Genomic DNA, 22,961 nt, shown 5'->3' with positions numbered 1-22,961 from the left:
CACATACTGAGTTCTCCTACGTCTACCTCTGAGATCATTAAAATTCTGAGAACCCTATCTTACCGAAGCGTATGTGTGTGTACCTATAACAAAGGCTTATGTTAGTGTTTCAGTCAACGAGTACGAACACACATCATAAATGGCTTTATTTATGCCACGAGGGACACCGCTAGAAATTTTGGGCCGTATGAAAGAATAATATTTTTGGGCCCCCCCAAACCTTAATAGTGTTATTAACAGTGTTCTATTAGGGGCCCCTGTCAGTGCTGGACCCTTGGAATCGTCCTAACAGCACCCCCCCCCCCCCCCACCCGCTTTACGGCGCCTCTGTATGCTACACACCTAGACTATACTTTTGTAAACATGACTCTAACTGTACTATATCTTACTGTCGTTTGTTATGCTGTGGTTTTCATTAACCATTTGTCTTAATGTCTCATTTTATATAGCCACCAGGTCTAACTGTTTTACTAATAAGGTTTAGAATCTTAGCTAATGTGAGGTTGTCGGTGGCCATGATCGACCCAATGAGGCGTAACTGATCTGACAGAACCGTCATCCGATTCCTTGATCATTTAGGCTATTACGGCTTGTGGTGGGTGTGGTGGCAGATTACGAATACGACAAGACTCGAGCGTCCGGGTTGATGGCTGTCCGTTAATTCCGCCAGAAGAAGCTCGTGAAGGACTTCATTAGCATGAGCCACAGAGCAGTTGCACAAGGACAAAAATCATTAATTACGCTCGTGAAGTGTCCCCATCGCGTCGAGTGCCCTTCAGCAAGGTGATGAGGCACTGCCATGATTCCGAAAATCAAAAATTCCGCGCGGGCTCCGGAAATGGTTATTGCAATAAGATTTATATTCAAACGCGTTCTACTTGGTTGCCTTTGGGAAACACTGCTCTTGTTGCCTTTAATTTCAGTAATACAAGGTACCCTTTTATTAAAGAAGAAATAGGCGAATATAGTAACAGCCGAATGTTTATGCATACATGCGACATAATTTGAATCCACCATCAAATTATGATTAACTTATGGTGATTGTTATCATTATTATGAGTGTATTGTCATTGTTTTCGTTTTTGTTTTAGTTGTTGTTATTATTATTATTATTATGTCACATAGGGGTGTAGGCCTATTGCTCAACAAAGTTCACGTTTTTAGGTTACTATCAAATATGTGCTATTCGAAAAGAATGTAACCGTCACAGCAAATGTTCTGTTCGTTTTGGAGTTACAGTATGATTTTTAAACTATTTCATGTCAAAATTATTTTTGATCGCATTGGCAAGAGATTACCTCTAAGGGTTAACTTAAGGCTCTGCGCTAACTTGGCTCCTCGGGGCGGTAGGACAGAAGGGCTGCAAAGTTATGCAGAAGTTATTCTTCGTCTTTCGGGCCGTCCCTAATCCTCCAAAACCGTATTCTTTTATTCGAGAACTGTGCCTCTTTTCTTGTTCTGCGCTCCCTATACAACATAAAGTCAGACTGCATTTAATGCTTATGACGGGATGTGAGAGGGATTTTGCAAATGCGAGGCCCCCTTTTCGCTGAAATATTGCTCTCTACGTCGTGTGAGTCTACCAACCCGAAGCGACCTCAGATTTTTCCCCCGGTGTCTGACTCGAATGACAAACTAGCCAGATTTTCTCTGTATCGCTGGGAAATGTTGGGTCTGATAATAGAGATTTCGCTTTCATTTTTTACGCTTGACTTGGTTATTGTTACTTTTCTTTTGCAGTGATTTCTTCCAGGGATTAGGCCTGACTTCCCCACTAGCAGCGGCCAAAGTGGCCCGAACTCGGGATGACAATTGATGGGGATCAAGGCTTGGCTCTTTTGCGCTTTAAGGAGCGATGTGAGCCGAGAATAGCGGAGCTGGGCAAGGGAAAAAAGCGTTTGGAGAGGAAAATGTGCTCTTATTCCTCCAAGAACGGATGCTCCCAAATACTTCTGAAAGACAACCCTCGGGTCTTAACGGCCAGCGAATTAATTGCTCCAAACTGGCTCTACACTGAATCACCGAGGACATTCACTTGTCTGGCCATAGTAGACTACCTATCTTGCTATTTTAACTAAATGTCCTCTAGCAGATGCATGGGAACACTATTTTAATTTTGAATTTAAAAAGCGCGCAGTTTACCGTTTTAAAACTTAAAACCCGTCTTCGGATTCTCTCCATTGTACGCACTTAACATTAATTTTTCTCGTTCATGAAAACAGTGGGGCATTTTAAACAATGACATTTTGCAACTGCTGTCTCTCCGAATCAGACGTGTCATCACTTCGCCTAGAGGTTAATCTTAATTGACGGTGTTGTGCTCTCTTCCGTCGGGCCGCTTGGCTCTGGTTGGGTCCACGTCTCCTCATGCAGACAGGATAATTACCAAACATGCAGCCAGCAAGGGCGACACAAAGGTTGCATTGACTTCCTCACTGTTGGTCGCCTCCGCAGAGCGCCACGGCGCGGCCACCGGTCCCCCAGATTGCCGCAGTCGCTCGCCCGAAACGGGAGGCAGAGACGTCTTGTTTCATAACAAGACACGAAGCTGACTTCTTTCAGCTCCAGTGAACTGGACATAAACCCCGGCTGACAAACACCAGTGCCCGAATAGAGAGAGAGAGAGAGAGAGAGAGAGAGGGAGAGAGAGAGAGAGAGAGAGAGAGAGAGGGTGGGCTACAGTGAGCGCCCGACCGTGCAGGAGGTTTCGCTGGGAAATAAAGTTGTTGTTCTAATCCAGAATCTCGCGACCCTTTAGTCCGCGTTGACCGTATTTGCTCCACACATGGAACCTTTAAAACAGACCACAAAACAAGAATAAAAGTCATTGGCCTACCAGGCGTGCGGCAAGCTGATTTTCTAAAACCAGAATAAATAGTCGGTTAAACTTGGTCGGGATACGCACAAGGAAAGAAATATATATATTTTTTTTTCGATATTTGGTACTGTTTATATATGTCTTGTTCTACAATGAAATATTTAAGGCCAAACACTGAGTGGGATTTTTTTGTTGGGTTTGGCCGCGGACGGCCTTTCCCGTGATATCTATGAAAGAAAGACCCCCCTGCATCCCCTTGTTAGTGGCCAACTCTGAACTTTTTTTTTTTTTTTTGCTCTGGAGAGCAGTTTTGTGTGAGTCGGCTCTCATTCACTGGTCGCTCTTTGTGGTCCGCCCTTGCTTTCATTCCACCGTGCGTTACACCAATTAAAGGAGGACGTGCAGCAACTGTAATGGGCCGAGGACTGATTGTTTTTGACAAGCAACAAAACACATAGATCCACCCCTCCGATTAGGCGACCCGTTGGGAGGTGGGGTGGCTTACCCTGGTCAGCGCCCTGAAAGCTGCGTTAACTATGGAGAGAGAGAGAGAGAGAGAGAGGTCGTCGCGAGGGGAGGTGGGGGTGGCTTCTGTCTCATGTCGAGCTCGAGGGAGCACAGAGGAGCCCGGTCGTGTCAGTGGGTGTACAGAAAGATACCCCAACCCCCATCCCCCAAGCACCACCCACCTTAAATGCAAAGCATGCGTCTGAGTGTCACTATCTCAGTTCACTCGGGCAAGATCAGTGCGTGCCTTAATTAAGACGAGCGGGAATCTGAAACACAGTTGTCACAAAATTCTCTCGAGACAAACTGTATTCTGCCTCCAGTGAAACAGCTAACAGGACAAATTCATCGATTAAAGCTGTAGGGTTCAAAAGGGAACAAATAATTGGTTCTATGAACTCGCTGATTAAATATGTATAACGGTTATCTTTAGTCCAGTTAACATTCACGCTACAACAGTACAATATCCAGCGCGCCTGAGTTTGATTGCAGAGTCGAACCAATCACGTTTTCACCTCTGAAATTTGTTCATCTGCAGGACCTGTCATCTTCTATAGGCCATCTTTTTTATTAAATCATCTAGTTTTTCCAGTCACAATATATTTGCCAACATATATATTACGCCAGAAATTCTATTGATTACAATATAAGGTATCCATAAAACTCTGTGGTTTATATCCCAGTGAGCTGAATCTGAAGTGTCGTTGTTATCTTGTTGCTTCAGCTTGAGAGCGAATTTAAAGAGTGTTCTGTCAGTTTTTCTTACCTCTTTAAACAGAGAGTCTTCAGCTATATGACATGTAACTATCCAACGTAACGACCGAATCTGTCGATAAATTTTTATTTGTCCAATCAATATGGGTTCTGGCAGGATAAAAGGTCTAAACGAGGCACCTGTTGAGCAAAGCGTGCATAATGTCTGAGTTGCCAGAATATTCTACAAATTGAGTTAAATTGACCAAAAAATCCACCATACAAATCTGGGAGCTGAGCATGCGTTTAAAAAAATATGTACATGAAAACCTTAGATGTAAACGTTGCTTTTACCTTTAAAATAAACTACTGTCCGGAAATGCAGCATTTTTAAATAGGCAAAGTCTTGTTGATGACTCTGCACATGTTAGATGACGTCGTGCTACCTCTACACTAATCATCTCAGACCTTCAAGTGTCAAAATCACAAAGCAATAAAATTAAAGGACCAATGTCCGATTAGAATCAGTGAAGTAAAATTAAATAGCCTTAAAACATTGCCTAGTGAAAGCATGAAATTGTTATAAAAAGCTTCTATTGACTTTGTTAACTGTGTTAATGAGAGAGGGCCAGTGCATGTGAGTGTGTGTGTGTGTGCAGGCGCGCGTGCATGTGTGTGTGTGTGTGTCTGTGTTGGAGTTCTATAGTGAAAGCCTTTGGCCCAGATGCAGCGATGTTAACTTTGAGTGGCCCCCATAGCTGAAATGCAGCCCCCCCCCCCCTCCCTCCTCTCCAGCTCTCCTTCTCTCTTCCCAAGCTCCCAGGTTGCCTTTGCATGACATCATCGCAGAGGCATGCCCCCCACAAAAAAAAAAAAACCCTCTATGAGTCTCCTCATCACCACTCCTATTGAAAACCATACGTTTCTTTCTGTCTCTCCTTCTCTTTTCCCCTCCTTCTTCTCTTCCTCCTCTTCTTCTTCTCCTCCTTCTTATTCTTCTTCTTTTCCCTCTCCACAATCCCCTCCCTTTTTCCCTTAACCAGGAGAAGGCTTTGTTTAGGGCGAGGGCCTGATCAAAAAAAAAAAAAAAACGTGGCCCGCCCAAACTGCGGCCTTTCTGTAAATTCAATAAGCCTACCTTAAAGATTTGCCTAATTAATGGATGACATATTTGGCTGCAGGAGAAGCGAGGTATTTTGCTCTGGCTTGCTCATTGTTGGCCTCCTAATTAACTTTCCCAGGTCAGCTTGGGTCTCGGCAACCTGCGAGTGAAGAGCCCCATTGTGCGAGGAGTTGTAAACTTACTTTTTTTGCCTCGGCACTTAAAAGGGAAAGCAACTATAGGGAACAGAAAATATCCTATTTAAGGTCTTTGTGAGTGAACGGCCTGCACATGGTCCAATAAAGGAAGTCTTTCTAAATAAACGCTCGCGGTCTTCCCCAAAGCCCTCCTCGTTCCCTCCCCCTCTCTCTCTCTCTCTCTCTCTCTCTCTCTCTCTCTCTCTCTCTCGCTCTCTCTCTCTCTCTCTCTCGCCGTCTCACTTTCTCTCTCTCTCTCTTCCTCTCTCTCTTTCTCTCGCTCTGTCTCTCACACACTTTCTCTCTCTGTGTCCTTCTTTCTCTCTCTCTCTGTCTCTCTCTCTCTCTCTCTCTCTCTCTCTCACTTTCTCTCTCTCTCTCCTTATCTCTCTCTCTCTTTCTCTCTCTCTCACTCCCTTTTTCTCTCTCCCTCTCTCTTTCTCTCCCCTCTCTCTCTCTCTCTCCTCTCTTCTCTGGAATGAGGTAGAAAGGTTATGAATGATAGTTTGGGGTCTAAGGAGTGGAGGGCAAGGGCCAGGGCTCTGTGTACCGTTTCTGTTTGAACTTTTTTTTTTTTCTTTTTTTTTTAGAGGAGACCCAAAGCATGGGAAAAAGAAGGCTGAGAACCGTCTGTCAATAACTGTACGATCGCTGCCTCCCCTCGGTGAAGATAATACATACGGAGCAGAAAACTGCAGAGGAAATGACACTCACTGGCTCGTACAATTGTTTTGGCCTCTTTAATGACAACCCTCCTGCTATTCTTTCCATTGTCCTGAAGGCATGAGTAAGCAGAGAGATGCTAAGGGCACTGGGTTGGGCCAAGACAGTGAAGGCGGGAGGGGTTGGCCAGCGATAGTGATTTACATGAATAAAAATTAATCAACGTAACGAACAATGCGGCAGCAGTAGAAAAGGAATGGGACAACAAAACACAAATTGTTATTTTGGAAAACACAGTCGAATCCCAAAGCAACACCTCTCCTGCTCACCCACCCTTACACACCCCCGCCCACCATCGGCCACCCCTCCCATCACCACTTTTTGCTCCGTGACCCCCTGCCCCATCCCCCCCCCCCCCCCCCCCAAAAAAAAAGAAAAAAAGAAAAAAAATTCAGAGCCACCTCACTTAATGAGTGGGCTGTGATCTTCCCACAGTCGAAAACGACACCTTTCCCAAATTCGTTTCCCGTTATTCTCTCGTCTTTTTACACGATTTCAGAAACGCACCCATTAACCTACAATGCTAGGCTAACAGTCAGGCCTCATCCGTTACGCTAATGTGCACCAGGATTGTTTCCACATCAGCTGCACATGCCGGTTTATATCCAGACCATTATATTCATCGTATAACCTTCATTCTCATCGTTGCTGATGCAGAGTTACTGTAATTGGGAGGTATGTGGAAGTGAAACAATGCAGTCAAATGTCACTGAATGACAGCAGCTTCAGGGGTGTATGAAAAGCAAATAACAATATTTATACAAATACAAAGGCTCTACTGAAGGAAAAAAGGTTACATGGTCAGGTTTAGTGGATGAATGACCTCTTACAGCTGTAAATACGTCAGCCAATCCAGGTTTGAACTAAATTTTCACTGGAGTGTACAGTAGGTCCCTGATAAAGATTAATCAGTCATACTTCAGCCCTACTCAGACATATTTAGCAAAAATAAACAAACAAACAAACAAAAAATTGGCTAGCATCTCTGTCTTTGTTAATGATATTTTATACAAGGCTCAATACCTTTAGCAACCTCGTGTTTGCAGAGAGAGAGAGAGAGAGAGAGAGAGAGAGAGCGAGAATTTACTGTGAACTGTATCAGATTAAACTGAATGGGTGCTGGCTACAGATCTGATTAATTGAAATAAATACTGACAGAGAGAGAGAGAGAGATAGAGAGAGAGAGAGAGAGAGAGAGAGAGAGAGAGAGATTTTTGAATTTTATCAATACTTCGCAGGGAAACAGGGGGAAAAGATATCTTTTAAGAAAGACACAAATCAAAAGTATGTTATCCAATATCTGGAAAAAGCAGAAAAGGTAAACAAACAAACAAATGAACAAACAAACAAGCAAACAGAGAGCGGATCCCCTGTTGTTGACCTCTGGGACATTTTTTGTGGTTCTGTAGAATGATAATCTGTAGAATGATAAATTTGTTAATCTTCCGCATCCACAACTCATCCTAGATATACAAACCAATAACTGTTCCCTCATCTTATGCGTCTCGCAAATTTTCTATCATTCAGATCATTTCATCATTTATCATTTGCATTCATGTGGATGTTGTTTTCTGTGATTAGCCGAAATTTGAAGGTCAGTGGCAACATTGTGAAGGTTACATAGAAATTGAAGAAGTTGCGTAAAATAGAGGACATATTTCCATTAAAATATTTAGCCTAAGAAAATAAGTAACAAAATAAAACTGAATAAATGTTTATAAGTTTGGGGTTTTTTTTAAGTGTCTTTATCCATACTACCGGTTGCGTGTCTGTGCGTGTGTACGTATTTGCGTGTGTGATTCACATATATTCAATTCACTCGGGGAGCATTTAAATGCATTGATTAATCAATTAATTAATTAATTAATTTACTCATTTATTCAGAAATTTTAAAACCTAATGGTTCAAATAATGTAAAACTTAGAAGACGACCAAAACCGAACATGCAAAAACGATCTGTCACATCTGTTGCGTTCTTCACCGAATCCTGAAATATTAGAGATGGAGAAAAGTGAACCCATGTGCTGAACAAATCAAGTGTTGCTGAAAAATCAAGTCCATCAGTTTGTGTCTCTCAACTGTTTGTCTAAATGGTGTGAATGGCCAAGGCTTCTCTGGCCAGCTGTCATAATTTGTTAACGAGGCCTTTCAAAAAACGAGAATGATAATGAGAGCGAGGACGGGAGAAAAAAAGAAAGGGAGCTAGAGAAAGAAAGAAAGAAAGAAAGAAAGAAAGAAAGAAAGAAAGAAAGAAAGAAAGAAAGAAAGAGAGGGAAAAAAGCTGTTCATGAGTGACTGGAAGCGGAGAGTCGGACCCCGGGGAGTCGAGGGGGTAACATCAGACCGATTTCAGAGCGGCAATATGATGGCATCTCCGAAATTTCAATATTAATGAGAGAGAGAGCGAGAGCGAGAGAGAGAGAGAGAGAGATCCTCAGCTCTGCCTGCCTGTCAGATCCACAGGTGCCTCAGCTGAGGAAGCTCTGATCCGCTGTGATTTAGCCTTAGCTCTGTATTTACTCTCATTTTCATCTCATCTCTCTCTCTGTCTCTCTTTCTCTTTTTCTCTCGTTTTCTCTCTCTCTGTCTCAGTCACTCGTGCTACAAACTTTTCCTTAAACTTATTCATTCCGAAAAGTCCCTGAGTTAGAGGGATGACTCAAAAAGAGAGGGTTGGAGGTGGCCAGAGAGAGAGAGAGAGAGAGAAAGAGAGAGAGAGAGAGAGAGAGAGAGAGAGAAAGAGACGGAGAGACAGAGAGGGAGCAAGAGGGTGTGTGTGTTAAGTCATCCATTTGAAAAAAAAAAAAGGATGAAGAAGAAAGAACTTTTCTTTTTGAGTCATCTCTCTCTCGAAGCCGAAACACGAGGGTCCGGAGAGATATTTCTCCTCTTCTCTCAAACCCCCTTGAGAAAGAAATTGACTTTTGTTTGGAGTTTGTGAAAAGTGGGAATCAGGAGCTGGACAATGGGGCTCCCCATGGAGAGGACCCAAGTGAAGCCATCTCAAATCAGTCAGCCAAGGGACCAATTAATCCGGCCATTGTCAGACCCAAGCCGCTGCCAGCACATCAACACATCCACAGCCCATTGTCCTGACCCTCCTGCAGCAGGATTTAGTCCGTCCAACAGCAAGTTTTGTCCGGGCCAGCTCAGGCGGAAGTTTCTCACTGACAATTTGCCCCAAATAGATTTGTCAGAGAGCGTCCATCGACCTGCCAGTTAGACTGGGTTAGATTTGCTTAGATTAAGGTTTACTTCTTTTTTTTTCTCCTTTTCTTTTTTTCTTTCTTTCTTTTTTTCTTTTTTTTAAAGTGGGATGTTGTGAGGGAGATGGGAAGGCCTTCAGTGAGTGTGAGTGTGAGTGTGAGTGTGAGTGTGAATGTGTGTGTGTGTGTGTGTATTTCCTTTTTTGGTTAATGTAGAACACTGAAACTCACAAAGTTTCAGTAAAGACACAACTGTACAAAACCAAGGACAATAATGATGATGATGATGATGATGATGATGATGATGATGATGATGATGAAGAAGAAGAAGAAGAAGAAGAAGAAGAAGAAGATGATGATGATGATGATGATGATGATGATGATGATGAAGTTCTCTGTGTCTCATTCTTTTCAGATAGATATCACACTATCAATTTGAGTCACGACTGAAAACAGATTACTTGTACAAAAGTATGGCAGGAGCAATGACTCCTGGGAGATGGAGGCACTAGCTGTGGAAAGCTCTATAGCTCAGCAATAGAAATGAAAAATACTGCAAAGGACAGACCAAATAGCTTATGCCAAATACCTAGCTGACAAGAAAGATTAAATTTTAGGAGATGTAAACTTCATATAAATATTTTCATAATGGTTATAAATAAAAATCAGTGTATTTAATCCCTGACTGGAAGTAGGAGGTATGAGGAAATATGAGTTAAGCGTGAATATGTAATATTCTCCAAATGTAAACAGGAAAAAGGGTCTGTATTAATTCTGGAGCATGAATGTGTTGCTCTAATGACAAAATGTTTTATAGATTGTTTTATTTATTATTTACTTTTATTGTACGAGGTTCGAGTCTCCAAGATCTCCAAGATGTAAGCACGTAACGTAAAAAAAAAAACCCTACATCAATACACAGAAACACATAGAGGGAGAAAAAGATAAAAAGAAAGCATAACGTAATGTAAATACTGGACAAACGCGGACAATCAGCTATGCACAGGATTCACTTCTTGCTAGATTATGATATAGTTCACTGATGTCAACGTGAGTGACTCTGAAAACACTTTTTGTTGTTGTTGTTTGATCGCATCCGTGTAGCCTAAGCACTGTCCGCGGTACTGAACAGTTCACCTGTTCGCTTTACAATGAACGATTTAATGACCAGGTGCTTCCTTTAAGTATGAGCGCCTGTCGTTAAGTCAAATATCTGGTTATTTATGTTATAAAGATTAACGCTGCGTTAAAGGAGGACATACTGGGTTAGCCGGCGTTCAATCAGACTCAATTTTAGTTCGCTTCAATTACGCCAAATGACCTCTATCACAGAGTCGGGCGCTTGAATACACCAATTAAACACAACTAGGTGAACTTTATGTTAGACGATATTGTTAAACACGAAGGCGGTTTGAGAAATACAAGATTATGGTCTCTTCTACTTTATTCATACGGCACTTGTTTCTGACAGCCGTGGTAGTTGCCGAGGATTGGAAGTTTTTCCACTCAACTTTGAGGGCCTTTGTAAGTAACTGCATACTGATTCCGTCAGGCCAACAACTAGATACACAGAATGATGGTTCTTTGTCAACGATTTTTCATTGACTGTTATTGAGAGCAGAGTCACTAACACAAAAAGTGAAAGCTCGCAGACGGGGCAGCCATGATGTATGTTATGTTTGTGTAAAGACTATCTCTGAATGACAGGATTAGAGCGAGTTAAGAAGATTACCACGAACAGACCACCCCACCCCTAACACACACACACACACACACACACACACACACACACACTGTGTATTGATGTAAAATTCAACAGTAAAGATGTTGTGAACTATGAAATCAAGAAAGTGGACGTCTCCTCAAGAAGTCGCCCAGTTGATGTGTTTAATACATTGAGCAAATGGTAAAACATAGTCAATCAAAAAACAAATTTTAAGCGTCAGTCAGTTAAACCGTTAATCAGTTTGAGTTTCTTTCTTTCTTTCTTTCTTTCTTTCTAACAAACGCTAAGATTTCTAATTCGAGAGTTTTGACTATCTTGTATCGACAAAGCAAAAAGACTGAGACAGTAAAAAAAAGTAGGATCCTCTGTTTTGTTGGATTTGAGTAAAGCCGTGAAAAAGCCCATGATCTACTCTCGTCAAATATGTTAAATTCTGTCCGACTGGCACCACCTAAAACAGTCTAACGTTTGAAAACGTACTCAGTCACCTGTCAAAAAGCCTAATTTCTCTTACGAGTTCTGAAAGCACCGTTAAAAGAAGGACATGACAATGACTAATTGCGATTAGCTACGCATTTGTACCCAGGTCGCCACGTTTAAATCGAGACTTGAAGTTCCCATATGGCCTCGGGTTACCGTGGGAATGTTCATAATTAAAACTAATATGTGAATGTCTCCGGGCGGCCACCACATCAAGGCACGCTGTTAAGGTCAGGATGTCAGTGCGCGTGCACTTCAACAGCGGTGCGGTCGAGGCTACTTTGTTTTACAGGACAGTAGTCACAAGCATATTTCTGTTACGTTTAAAGCCCCGTTCGTGCGCACGAGCAACTGGAGATGAGGAGAACTGATCAAGTCATTTAGTGTATTTAACCGTGTTAGTCGATGAAAACTATGTAGCTCTATGAAATTCTTATTCCTGGTCGTTTTCCCGTCTTTGCCTCCCCGTTTTCTCCAAAGACCGCAGCGATTACATATGACCATCTAACACTATGATTATTCATTTATTTTTTGCTATATCTACATGTTTCTCCGTTTTTACTACAGGGATACAAGATGGTTTTCATAGAATCTATAAATAAAGAAATTCTAGCACGGCGCTTCATCCGTCTTGATACGCTCTTTGCGCCCTGAGCGGTTGTCCAGCGTTACGGCAATTCCTGGGTAACGTTTTAACGTAAACGAGTTCAACAGATCCACTTGCTCGGGGGTTCGCTCCCAAACACCCCACAGTAACCGCCGGGAACCTGTGCCGTACGTGGGCACATGGACGCGATGTTCAGGCTTTGTAAATGATGTTGAGAGACAAACTAAAGTAGTGCTGTAGCCTGTGATAATAATATCGACAAAAGATAGACTCTCAGTGAAAAGAGTGGGAAGAGATATGCGGCACCGAAGCACAAAAAGAGACAAAAGCGAGCTGAAGTGTTATGGACCGGTGATCACGAGAATTCTCGTACTACTCCGGAACAAACGCTCAACAGGTGCACGCGCGCACAACTAACCCAGCGGTGGAAGGACCTGAGAGTGCCTGAGAATCCCCTGTTGTCCGCAGCTAGTAAATAAACCCGCATAATCCTGCGACTGTTTGAGAGAGAAGCGACTGGAAAAATGGAAGAAAATATTAAAATCCGTTGGACCAACCTGACTTGTCACCGCACGGTAAAGTTAAGTCATGAGCTGTCACTACGCTCCGACACAAACGAACACCTGAAAATCGTTTAGAAGTTATAAAAGATTACTAAATGTACTTCTGTGATATCGCTAAAACAGGCTGGTCAATTCAGCGTTTCTGCCGTGTTTTGCAAAAGCGTAATGCCTTTTCATTCTTCTTCTTCTTTTGCCGTTTCCTTAGGCTGTGCAGGGGCATTGGAAACATCACTCCATTTGCCTCTGGACGCTTGAGCCGAGGTGACGTCATGCGCGAGCAGGAGTTGGAGTAGAAGGCAGGGAAAAAGCTAAGTAGGCAAAGGAAGTTGGGTTCTCCTCCCCCGTTCCCTTTCTCCCTCCCTCCTTCCTTTACACCTCTCATACATATTACCAAAGCTTTAATCTGACGGCACACATCACAAAGTCACATCAGCTGCGGCACATTTCTTTACCGCCGCTCTGTTCTGGCGTTTCACACCGTTCAAGCTTGCCTCTCTCACCGGCCCCGTTGTCACTGATACGCTGGATGCTTGGATCCGTTTCCCGTGTAACATTCGTAGCTTCAGCAACTTACCGCAACACTTGGGTGCTCTCCTAAGAAACCAGAACCAGCCTTGCAAGTATCGTATAGCGGGTATATCCTCGCTTGAGGGCCCGCATAAAATACAGTATTTAAGACGACGAGGTTGTGTTCAATGAATTTAAGGTTTTAGCCAGACTAACAGCAAAGTCAGGGGAGTATCGAGACGGGACCAGAAAAAGGACTTCACGAAATTCGAAGTAGTTTCGAGCTGTTGCGAGAGTCTGGATTTCTGTTTTTGTCTTATTTTTCCCTACTTTGAAAAAAAAAGAAAAGAAAAAAACGACTATAAGGATTTCGCTACTTCACATCTTAATACGGCCGACTAAAACCACGACGCTTCATGATGAGCAAGCCTGCCGGTTCAACAAGTGGCTGCTTGGATATTTTAAATGTCAAATCCAGTAAGTTGTTCTTTTAACTTCTGCTTTTCAATGTGAAAGTTTTCTGAATAAGATAAACTGAGCAACTCACCATACAACAATTTTTTAGATTTTGCTCTGTAAGCGGATAGTAAGAACAATCCGAAAAGAATCTTTGCAAAAAAATGCGCTGATTTTTCACAGATTCAAATTAAAATATTTCAACGCATTGTATTGATCTCCGCCTTTCTCTGATAATATCTGATTCAAATAACGGGTAGACATTCCAAATGACTGGAAATGTAACATTTTATTTAGTTTAAAATTTATCTTGTGTTTGTCGGTAGATGCTGACCGCGGCAAAGTTTACTGACATCTTTTTGTAGACTTGTGCAATAGGTAGCTACATCATCTGTTCACAAAAATCGTTTGATTCTCATCAAAATCACGGTAACAAGAACGCAGTAGTGTACACAGGGGCCTGTAAAGGCTCATATTAATAATCAGTTTGATTATACTGCGTCAGAGCAAGAAGGCTTTGCATTTTTTTTCTCATTCATATTCTCGAGTCTACTGTAGACGCGAGTATTTGAAACGGTAATAAAATGGCAGGATCGACAGAGATCTATCTATCTGTCTATCTATCTATGTATCCGAGTTGCTGATGCGTAAAGACAGGCAGGTACGGTGTTTAATTATATCAGCGATAGTATGAATCATGTAACTTGTCGCTCTTGGGTTTCCTGCAGTATCGAAATTGTTGGTATTTATGTGCGCCTGTCAGTTACTCTTGAGGGAATGCGTGTCCACGTGTTTTGGTATTCGAGCACAATACATTTCATATGGCAAAACAGGGTCAGTTGTTAAGGTGAAGTAACTGCCTCGACCGAAATAATCGCAGAAAAAAAATAATTCTTTCTTAAAAACCTTAATTTTCGATTACATTTAAGAAGTAGAACGTCTGCTAAGGCTTGTGTTTATCAATAGGTTAATGGACTATCATCCTATATATTATATATCTTACAGTGATTGTTTTATAGTTTGGTTTGTAACGATATTCTGAATGCAGGTTAATATAATTTAAACTATAAATGTATGCTCTTTGACTTGGCCAACGCTTATCACAGTAAAAGTGGCAGACAAATCTAAACTGAAAAGGCGTCCCTGGTTTTAATCACTTGACCATCAGTAAGGCCAAAAGGATATTAAATGAAACTATTAATGTAAAATATTTTTACACAGATAAGGAAATGTTTAAATATAATTTTTTTTTTTTGCAAGAACACTCTATCTCAGGGATCAGTTTACAATATAGGCCAAACTTTTTGAGTTGGCAAAAGGTTTATTTTAAATAATTGTACACGAGATTATATCTGTCAGTTATAGGCGGATACAGATTGCTTATACATTCAGATTATAGATATAGATTGTATAGATTACAAATAGAGATTATTCATGCTTTAAACAGTCAAATAATTTATTATGGACTTTCACAAAAATAATGACAGTTTAACTAAGTGCTAAAAATGCAAGATGTAGCCTTTTTAGCTTTTTTACGTGATCGTTGGACGTTTAACAGTTCTTCATGCCTGCTATTTTTTTTGTCTTTTCATCGAGCCCAAATCTTGCCTCTGATAACAGTGGACTATTTCATATTCCTTATACAGATTACAACCTACAATACAGCGAAGTAGGACCCCACAAGAAGGAAAGTTAGAAACGAGGTCGTTCCGCTAAAACAAATCAGCCTTCGGCTCATTTCTCCGTCCTCAACTGCCTCAGCGCTCAGCCATTGTAATTTCACACCTTTGTTCGAGTGTTGTCAAATTAAACGATGATTGCGTTGGATAGGGACGGCAATGCAATTAGCACAAGAGCCAAAGAGGGGACTGCCGGTCTATATGACTTCATTTGGGGAAAAAAAAAAAGCTTTTGAGGAAGTCTGGTTAATATTTGCGATATTGTAGCCCACATGCAAAAGGCTTTTGGACACTATATTGAGAAACTCGTTGATAGCAACCAAAAAGGATCTTTTAAATATTGCAAGATAGAAATAACTTTTTTACATTTTAATTACGTTTAAATTATCGTTTATTTTACAAGTAAAATATACATCTTCAGTAGAAGACATATGGGATTCGGGCAATATAAAATCAGATTGTGTATTCCAAATGCCTTGCTTCTTAGAACGTGTAATTTTTTTTTCCACAACTCATCTCTATGGTGGGAATTTGTGTGTGTGTGTGCGTGTGTGTGTGTGTGTGTGTGTGTGTGTTTTAACTTGTGGCAAATTTGACTAACTCATTCGATATTCAATACTTCCTTTGATCAAACTGAGGCTGATCAAAACATTTATATATTTAGCAGCTAATTACACATTTAACAAATAAAACTAACTGCTACAGTACACTGCACTTTTGCATATCATTAAATTCACATTGAATTCCACCCACAGCACTGTGTTCCCCTTTTAATTCCAGCCAATATACTGAAATTCCAAATGTCCAAATATATAAAGAAACAGTAATTTTGACAACGAAAAATGTCAGAAAAGAGGGACGGGAAAAGTCAACCGACGCAAATTAAAAAGTATATTTTACAGAGGCAATATTTTTTCGTCAAATTACTGACACTTGAAAATGCTGGATACGCCAGACGTTCAACTTTTTTTTCTCTCTCACCAACGTTTCCTAGTTTTGCCCAAGCTTTACAGGGAACGGTTTTTTAAGTCAGAACGCCCTCGCATGAAGTCATTGTTTTGCTGGTCTGTCGTTACCGGGCTGTATCCGAATTCCCATGCTACCCTTTTTGACGGGTCACTGAAAAATCAATGAGCAGGTGGACATATGTCAACGTAATTACATAGCCGTTTCTCCAAACGACTACCTCATATACATGCAAATATACCTCCATTAACGGATTTAAATACGGAAAAAAAGTTTTGTACAGGAAAAAAACCCACAATTTTCATTTACTCCAGTCTGATTTGCATACACTTCATTTGAGTCGCTGAAACGCTGGCGCGTATTATTCTCGCTCCCGTGTCACTCCCTAATCCGCGGCCCTATAGACGGCGCGAAGAAAGCAGCTGTCGAGGTTCATTATGAAGCAGAGTTGGCAGCTTGTCGAGATCGGGCCAGTCAGACGAGGCTCAATGGGGGAAATCATTAAGTTAACACTTTCCCTAATGTCGCTATTGTGCGCGTCTACTCTGAGCATTGTTTTTATGGGGACCTTCGATATGACGCTTCCCACCATAGACACTGTAAACGCACGCATTCCCATGGATGGGCCTATTTAAAATATTGTCTTTTGTTATTCTGCTTTGTGGCGTCGTGTTTTTGTCTTTTCTGTATACGTGTTTCCGAACACGAACAGGGGAGGTGTCGAAATGGTGTGTAATGAGGATTTCTCTTTTTCATCTTTGTCTCTTCAAAACTTTGTTCTTTGTAAGTCGAGTCAAAGTGCTTTGCCAGCTGAGTTGAAGTGTATTTTATTTTTGATGGCGTGGTTGATTTGGGCCTCTTGTCACATACCAGAGGCTTCTGAGACAGATTAGGCCTCAGAAAACTGTAGCAACAAACTGTAAATTTTGAGTCTTGCTACCGCACACAAATAGAGAAAAATATATTCATCTTTTTAAATTGTGTAGGGTATATGAAAAGTATTAACTGGACAGTGTTTGTTCATTTTAAAGGTCGAATTCTGGACATTCCGTGTAAGGTGTGTGGTGACAGGAGTTCAGGGAAGCACTACGGTGTTTACGCATGTGATGGCTGTTCCGGATTCTTCAAGAGAAGCATACGGAGGAACAGAACGTATGTCTGCAAATCTGGCACTCAGGTATATACCCTTTTTAGTGTTGTGCTTTTTATTTCATCAGATCCAAAATGGTCTACATCTGAGAAAAATTTATCCAAACGCCGCCTCCCTCTTGGAACCCACTTTAACTTGTGCACCTCAGTTTGCTGTCCAATGGAACAGAGTCTTATTTTCATAATTGAAAGATTACCACACAAGTAAGCCTCCTCCCGGGTCTTTGAAGGGCCTTTGCCCTGTGTAGTGTAACAGGTGTAATCCAATCTAACGCACAGGCATGACTGTGTGGATTTGGAGAGGCGGTAGGCGGGAATGAGACTATTGGCTAAACGGCAGGGGAGCGAGTCAATGACCGTCATTACTGCGCGATTCTCCCTTACCTGTGGAGTGGCCCCCCTTGGAGATAATGTGGCGGAGGAGCCGACGTTTCTCTGTCATCATTGCTTCGGAAATACAATTTCGCTTGTTCTCATGTTCCACACCGCTTAATTCCTTTCCATCTCTTTTCCCTTAGGGTGGCTGTCCCGTGGACAAGACACACAGAAACCAGTGCCGCGCGTGCAGACTAAAGAAGTGTCTAGAAGTGAACATGAACAAAGACGGTAAATATGATCTACCTTCATTGTCACTTTATTTCGTTGAATAAAAGTTTTAGAATCATTTAAAAAAAAAAATAGTCGTTTATTATTAGGGAAAATTAGCAAATAGTCTCGGCCCACTAAACCCCCAGAACATAACATACCGGTTTCGAAGGCCACATTCCAAAAAAATGCGGCGCTCCAGGGTAATTTAAGTTCATTCAATTTGACAGCCGTGCAGCACGAGAGGGGCCCGAGGACCTCGACCATTAGGAAGCAGGTGGCCTTGTATTTTAGGGGGCACAAAGAGGTGAACGGAACATCAACCCACTTCCCAGCTACTTCCATCCCGGGCCCGCCGTTCTTCACGACTGTCTCCCAGCTAGAGCCGCACAACTTGGAGATAAGCACGGTTACTAGCACGCCTGAACGGCAAGCCATCGTGGGACTCGCACAGCCCACTCCAAAGGTGTGATAAATTCACTCAGGCTACTTCGAAGAAGTGTACCCTCTCAGTCTATTCAGTTGGTTTACAGCTGTACTTATTTTCATATTTCCTTTCGCATTTGATTGATACAAACATTCGAAGCCATCAGCTGACGCAATGCTAAGATAATGAAGGTAATGAGGACAAGTTAATTCACGTGTATTTGTCAACTCCTTCACAGTACCCTCATGAGGTGAGTGGCACACCTATGTATCTATACGAGGTCGCCACCGAGTCAGTGTGTGAATCAGCCGCGCGCCTGCTCTTCATGAGCATCAAATGGGCCAAGAGTGTTCCTGCGTTCTCTACTCTCCCTTTACCTGACCAGGTAGCTATGACAACTCACTTGAGCGCTTTGCAAAAAAATGTTTTTTTTTTCACCCGAATTTTAGACCGCTATTTTGATAACTGTTTTATACAGTTTATTCCATTGCTTTTACGGCAAAACAAGATATGTTGGTCTCTGAAGTTTAGCTTTTTAGGTCATGATTTTGGCTTTCTAAAATCAAAACTAAACTCAGATTTTGAACGAATGTACGGATCTCTGTGATTACTAAGCATGATAATCCGTTTTGCAGTTGATCCTATTAGAGGACGCATGGAGAGAACTGTTCGTTCTAGGCATAGCACAGTGGGCCATTCCAGTGGATTCAAACACTCTTTTGGCTGTCTCAGGTACACCACGTCATCTCGAAATACTTTCAAATAAAGCGTATGATTTAAAGTAGGCTACCTCAAGCCTCAACACTTCTAAAAACTTTGTCCATGTGAGGACAAAAGTGTATCTGAAAAGCTTTTGTGTTCAAGTGCGTAACGAACGTCTCTTTTTGTCTTTGTTTTATATATTAGGTATGAACTCAGAGAATACAGAGTCGCAGCGGTTGAATAAGATTATTTCGGAGATCCAGGCACTGCAAGAGGTGGTGACGCGTTTCAGACAGCTGCGACTCGACGCAACGGAATTTGCCTGTCTCAAATGTATCGTCACCTTTAAAGCAGGTGGGCCAAAACAAACAAACAAACAAATAAATGCGCATTCTGTTTAATACTAAACCTAACACTAAGTTGCTTCAGTTAATTGTCTCTTATTAATCTAAGGACAATTAGGCTTCGTAATAATCAGCATATTATTTTTCCCGCATTTCATTTCATTTCATAAACAACACTCTGGCGTTTTCCCATGAGGTACCTCCTGCTTTCTAATATTAGAGCTGGAAATTTGACCAATCTAACCAGAACATTTAACGTGAATTTAGTCTTGGGCATAAATGAATAACTCAAATCATTATCCAAGTTTCAGCACGTTGTGCTAAGGATTTGCCTGGTACAATTCATGCAATGAAATAGCTTACTATGCCTGTTCTTTCTGGCGCAGTTCCAACGCATAGCGGCTCAGAGTTGAGGAGTTTTCGCAACGCCAGCGCCATTGCAGCTCTCCAAGACGAGGCGCAACTCACTCTCAACAGTTACATCCACACGAGGTAAGAGGTCCAGAGGGCTCCGAATTTTGCTTGTATTTGTATGACAATGACACGCATCAAAAGCTTATAAGTTTTGTGCTGTCGGACTTTAACGGTGGTTTTGTCCGTGCCGTGCTACGCAGAAAATGCACCAATATAAAACGGGTTTAGTGTGGGACAATATAAACGCTCTCAGAGGGTTAATTTGACACGGGTAATTTGGTTGTTAGGGTTGATAGTTGTAAAGCAATCGAAATTGTAAAAGCTTTCGCTGACAGATCCTTAAATGCTTTTGTTTCTGAATGCATTGCAGGTACCCCACTCAGCCGTGCCGCTTTGGGAAGCTGTTGCTGCTTTTGCCTGCTCTGCGCTCGGTCAGTCCATCCACCATCGAGGACGTGTTTTTCAAAAAGACCATCGGAAACGTGCCAATCACGAGGCTTCTTTCTGACATGTACAAATCTAGCGATATATGAGCAACAATCACTGAACAGGGAGACGGCTCTTTTCACGCACACGATTCGCTGCGGGACATGCAGGGACAATGGAAGCTGGCCTGCCAGACTCATACTGATTTAATATTTTCTGTATTTGTTTTTGAAGAAAAAAAAAGACTGCCAATGTCAGCATAGTAAAATACAGGGAATCTAAGAGAACCGCAAGCTAGGCTGCCTGAACTCACTGGTTAGAAATAATTACTCAGTTTTTAACTATAATTTTCTAATTGAATGGCACCTAGTCTGTTTAAGTATAACTTAACATGTATACTTTGGTCTCTTATTGGTTTTACAGTATAATAGAATGAAAAAAAATGTAATATGATGAAAAAATATGGTTAGTGTGAATGTGAGGTTATGTACAATCAACTTAAAATTGTTCAGTTACGGGACGTTTTCTTGTGTCTCAAAGACCAATGAGTTTTATGACCAATGTCCGTTGTTACCGTTTAAAAATTTTGTATTGTTTTATTCTCGAGAGCTATGGACAAAAAACCAAAAAAGAAAAAAAAAAAGATGAGAGCTCGTGGGACGACGGTAGGAGGAGGCGAGTCGCTGTCCTTTTCATGGAGTGCTGAAAACCAAAGGCCAAGCATCAGAACTCACGAGAGTGCGCTTTGAGGATGTAAGAGACCGTCTGCGCGTTCATGTGGAATAATCACTTGTTAAGGTGGGCCGGCTGACCGCGAGCTCGGCTCCTCTGACCTCCACATGCTAAAGATAGCGCGTTTGACAAGGCGGGAGTTTCGATTTTTCTAGCGTAACTTTTGAAGGTTACCGTTGTCTCTTGTGGTTACATTTTTACTGAATTTAAAAGATTTGAAAGATATGCCCCGTTTATAGATGGTATGTGTGCGAAGCTTACATAGCGACGCAACATTAAAAAGCTTAGGCCCAATTTGTGTAGACACTAACCGCGTAAATAAGAAATGTTCAGCACTTGCATATTTTGTAGAATGTAAATATTCCTTAATGTTGTAAAAAAGTAATAATTTTGTGAAAGTTGTTCTGGAATAGAATAAATTAAAAAAAAAAAGTCTCTTTTTGTGTAAGGTTATCATGGATTCCTCCATTCCTGTTGGGTCGTTTCGGGTCCAAATCGCTTGAATCTAGTGCAGAAAGAAAAAGTCTATTTCCAGTTAAACTCCCAATAAACAGGGACGTAGAGAGGTTCATGTCTGTGCTGGAGTGCATATTGAACCATCGCCGATACAATGCCCCCAGACCTTGAGTGAAGTTGCTGTGCCTCGCGCTGCCCGAGGTTTCAAGCACTCTTTGGCAAATCAAGGGCTTTGCCCAAATTGCATTTTTATCTTCTTTTTTTTTATATATAGAGACGAGACACAATAAAAAGAATCGTGATTGCATACGGCGACGTCCAATCCAATTTAGCCTATTCCTTTTCTAACGTGGGTTCAACTGCCGTGTAGTGAACTCCAAGGTTACCGATGCCAAACGGCTCTGAACTCCACCATCTCTTGCTGTATGTCAAAGATTTAGATGCGGAATTAGAATTGTTAGCAGAGGGAACACAGTAGACTATTACAAAAATATTAACGAATTCATCCAGAGACAAAGAACTCGATCGATACCTTGCTATACCCTCAGGTAGGATACTAAAGCTTTACTTGCTGCCGCAGTTGTAGTTCAGTCTGCCAACAGTTCTAAATTAATTGTCTAAAGTGAGACAATCCAGAAAGACACACCTGAGCGAGTCAGTTGAATACTGCGAATGACTTAGGCCTATAGGCCAAGCTGTCTTTGAAACTGATTCATACACTCGTTAAAATGCCTGCAAGTTTGCCAACAATATGACTGTGGTTCACATTTAAAGTTATTCGTGTGGTATAATCCAATAGCAATTAACCGGTGTGTTAAAACACGGACAATCCTTTAAAGCCTTTAGTTGTCTGCTTCATTTTTAGCGTTGCATCTTCGCTCCGTTATTTGATTCTTCTTAAGATATGTAGCACAATAAAATGATGATCAGACTTAAAATTTCAGATTACCCTGCTGGACAACATGCCGGCGAAATGTTACCCAGTAAACTCACCCATCTTTGGCGCGAAAAACTAAACGTCAGTTATCAGTCGTTTTAACCCTAAGAGCGTAGCCCTAGATGGCATTCAGGTCAGCTTGTACGCATTCAGCTAGCCTGGTAACTTGATCAGAAAGCACAAAAAGTACAGTAAAAGGACAGTTTTGGAACATTCCTGCCGGACAAACCTGACGTCTGACTGACTTATCAAGCCAACTGAAAATCCTGCCTCATGGAAAGCCCACCCCTCTCCTCGCCCGCGTGAGTGGCGCGGTAAGGAAAAGTAAGGCAAGAAAACGTGGCATGACAAGGTCATCCATGCCGAGAGTGTTTGACCTGTTTTATTGGAAAATTCTCAGACACACACACAAAAAAAAGGCACCCCCCCCCCTCCCACTCCCACCCCCACCAAGCATAACAGAATACAGATCTCCAAGCATGAGACGCACAAAAGCCAGCCTTCGCTGTGAGTTTCTACACAAGTGAGTGTGTGTGTGTGTGTGTTTCTGATTGGGAAA

The 22,961-nt window shown here is 41.8% G+C and overlaps 1 protein-coding gene across 2 annotated transcripts; it reads left to right on the top strand.

The window, feature by feature from the left end:
• Window positions 1-13,545: 13,545 nt before the first annotated feature.
• Window positions 13,546-20,384, top strand: nr2e1 (nuclear receptor subfamily 2, group E, member 1). Of its 2 annotated transcripts, none has more exons than XM_030772508.1 (9): window positions 13,546-13,606; window positions 17,262-17,407; window positions 17,898-17,985; window positions 18,195-18,430; window positions 18,630-18,776; window positions 19,027-19,123; window positions 19,298-19,447; window positions 19,824-19,929; window positions 20,222-20,384. In XM_030772508.1, exons 1-9 carry the CDS (start codon window positions 13,546-13,548, stop codon window positions 20,382-20,384), a joined length of 1,194 nt encoding a protein of 397 aa, XP_030628368.1. The 2 variants fall into 2 exon arrangements, with proteins under 2 accessions (XP_030628368.1, XP_030628369.1); XM_030772509.1 differs by having other exon boundaries at window positions 13,549-13,573.
• The last annotated feature ends 2,577 nt before the right edge of the window (window positions 20,385-22,961 follow it).

The sequence above is a fragment of the Chanos chanos genome, chromosome 4, assembly GCF_902362185.1.
Source record: "Chanos chanos chromosome 4, fChaCha1.1, whole genome shotgun sequence".
NCBI lineage: Eukaryota > Metazoa > Chordata > Actinopteri > Gonorynchiformes > Chanidae > Chanos > Chanos chanos.
The sequence above is the reverse complement of the archived record's forward strand: the minus strand, read 5'-3'. Positions and strand labels throughout refer to the sequence as shown.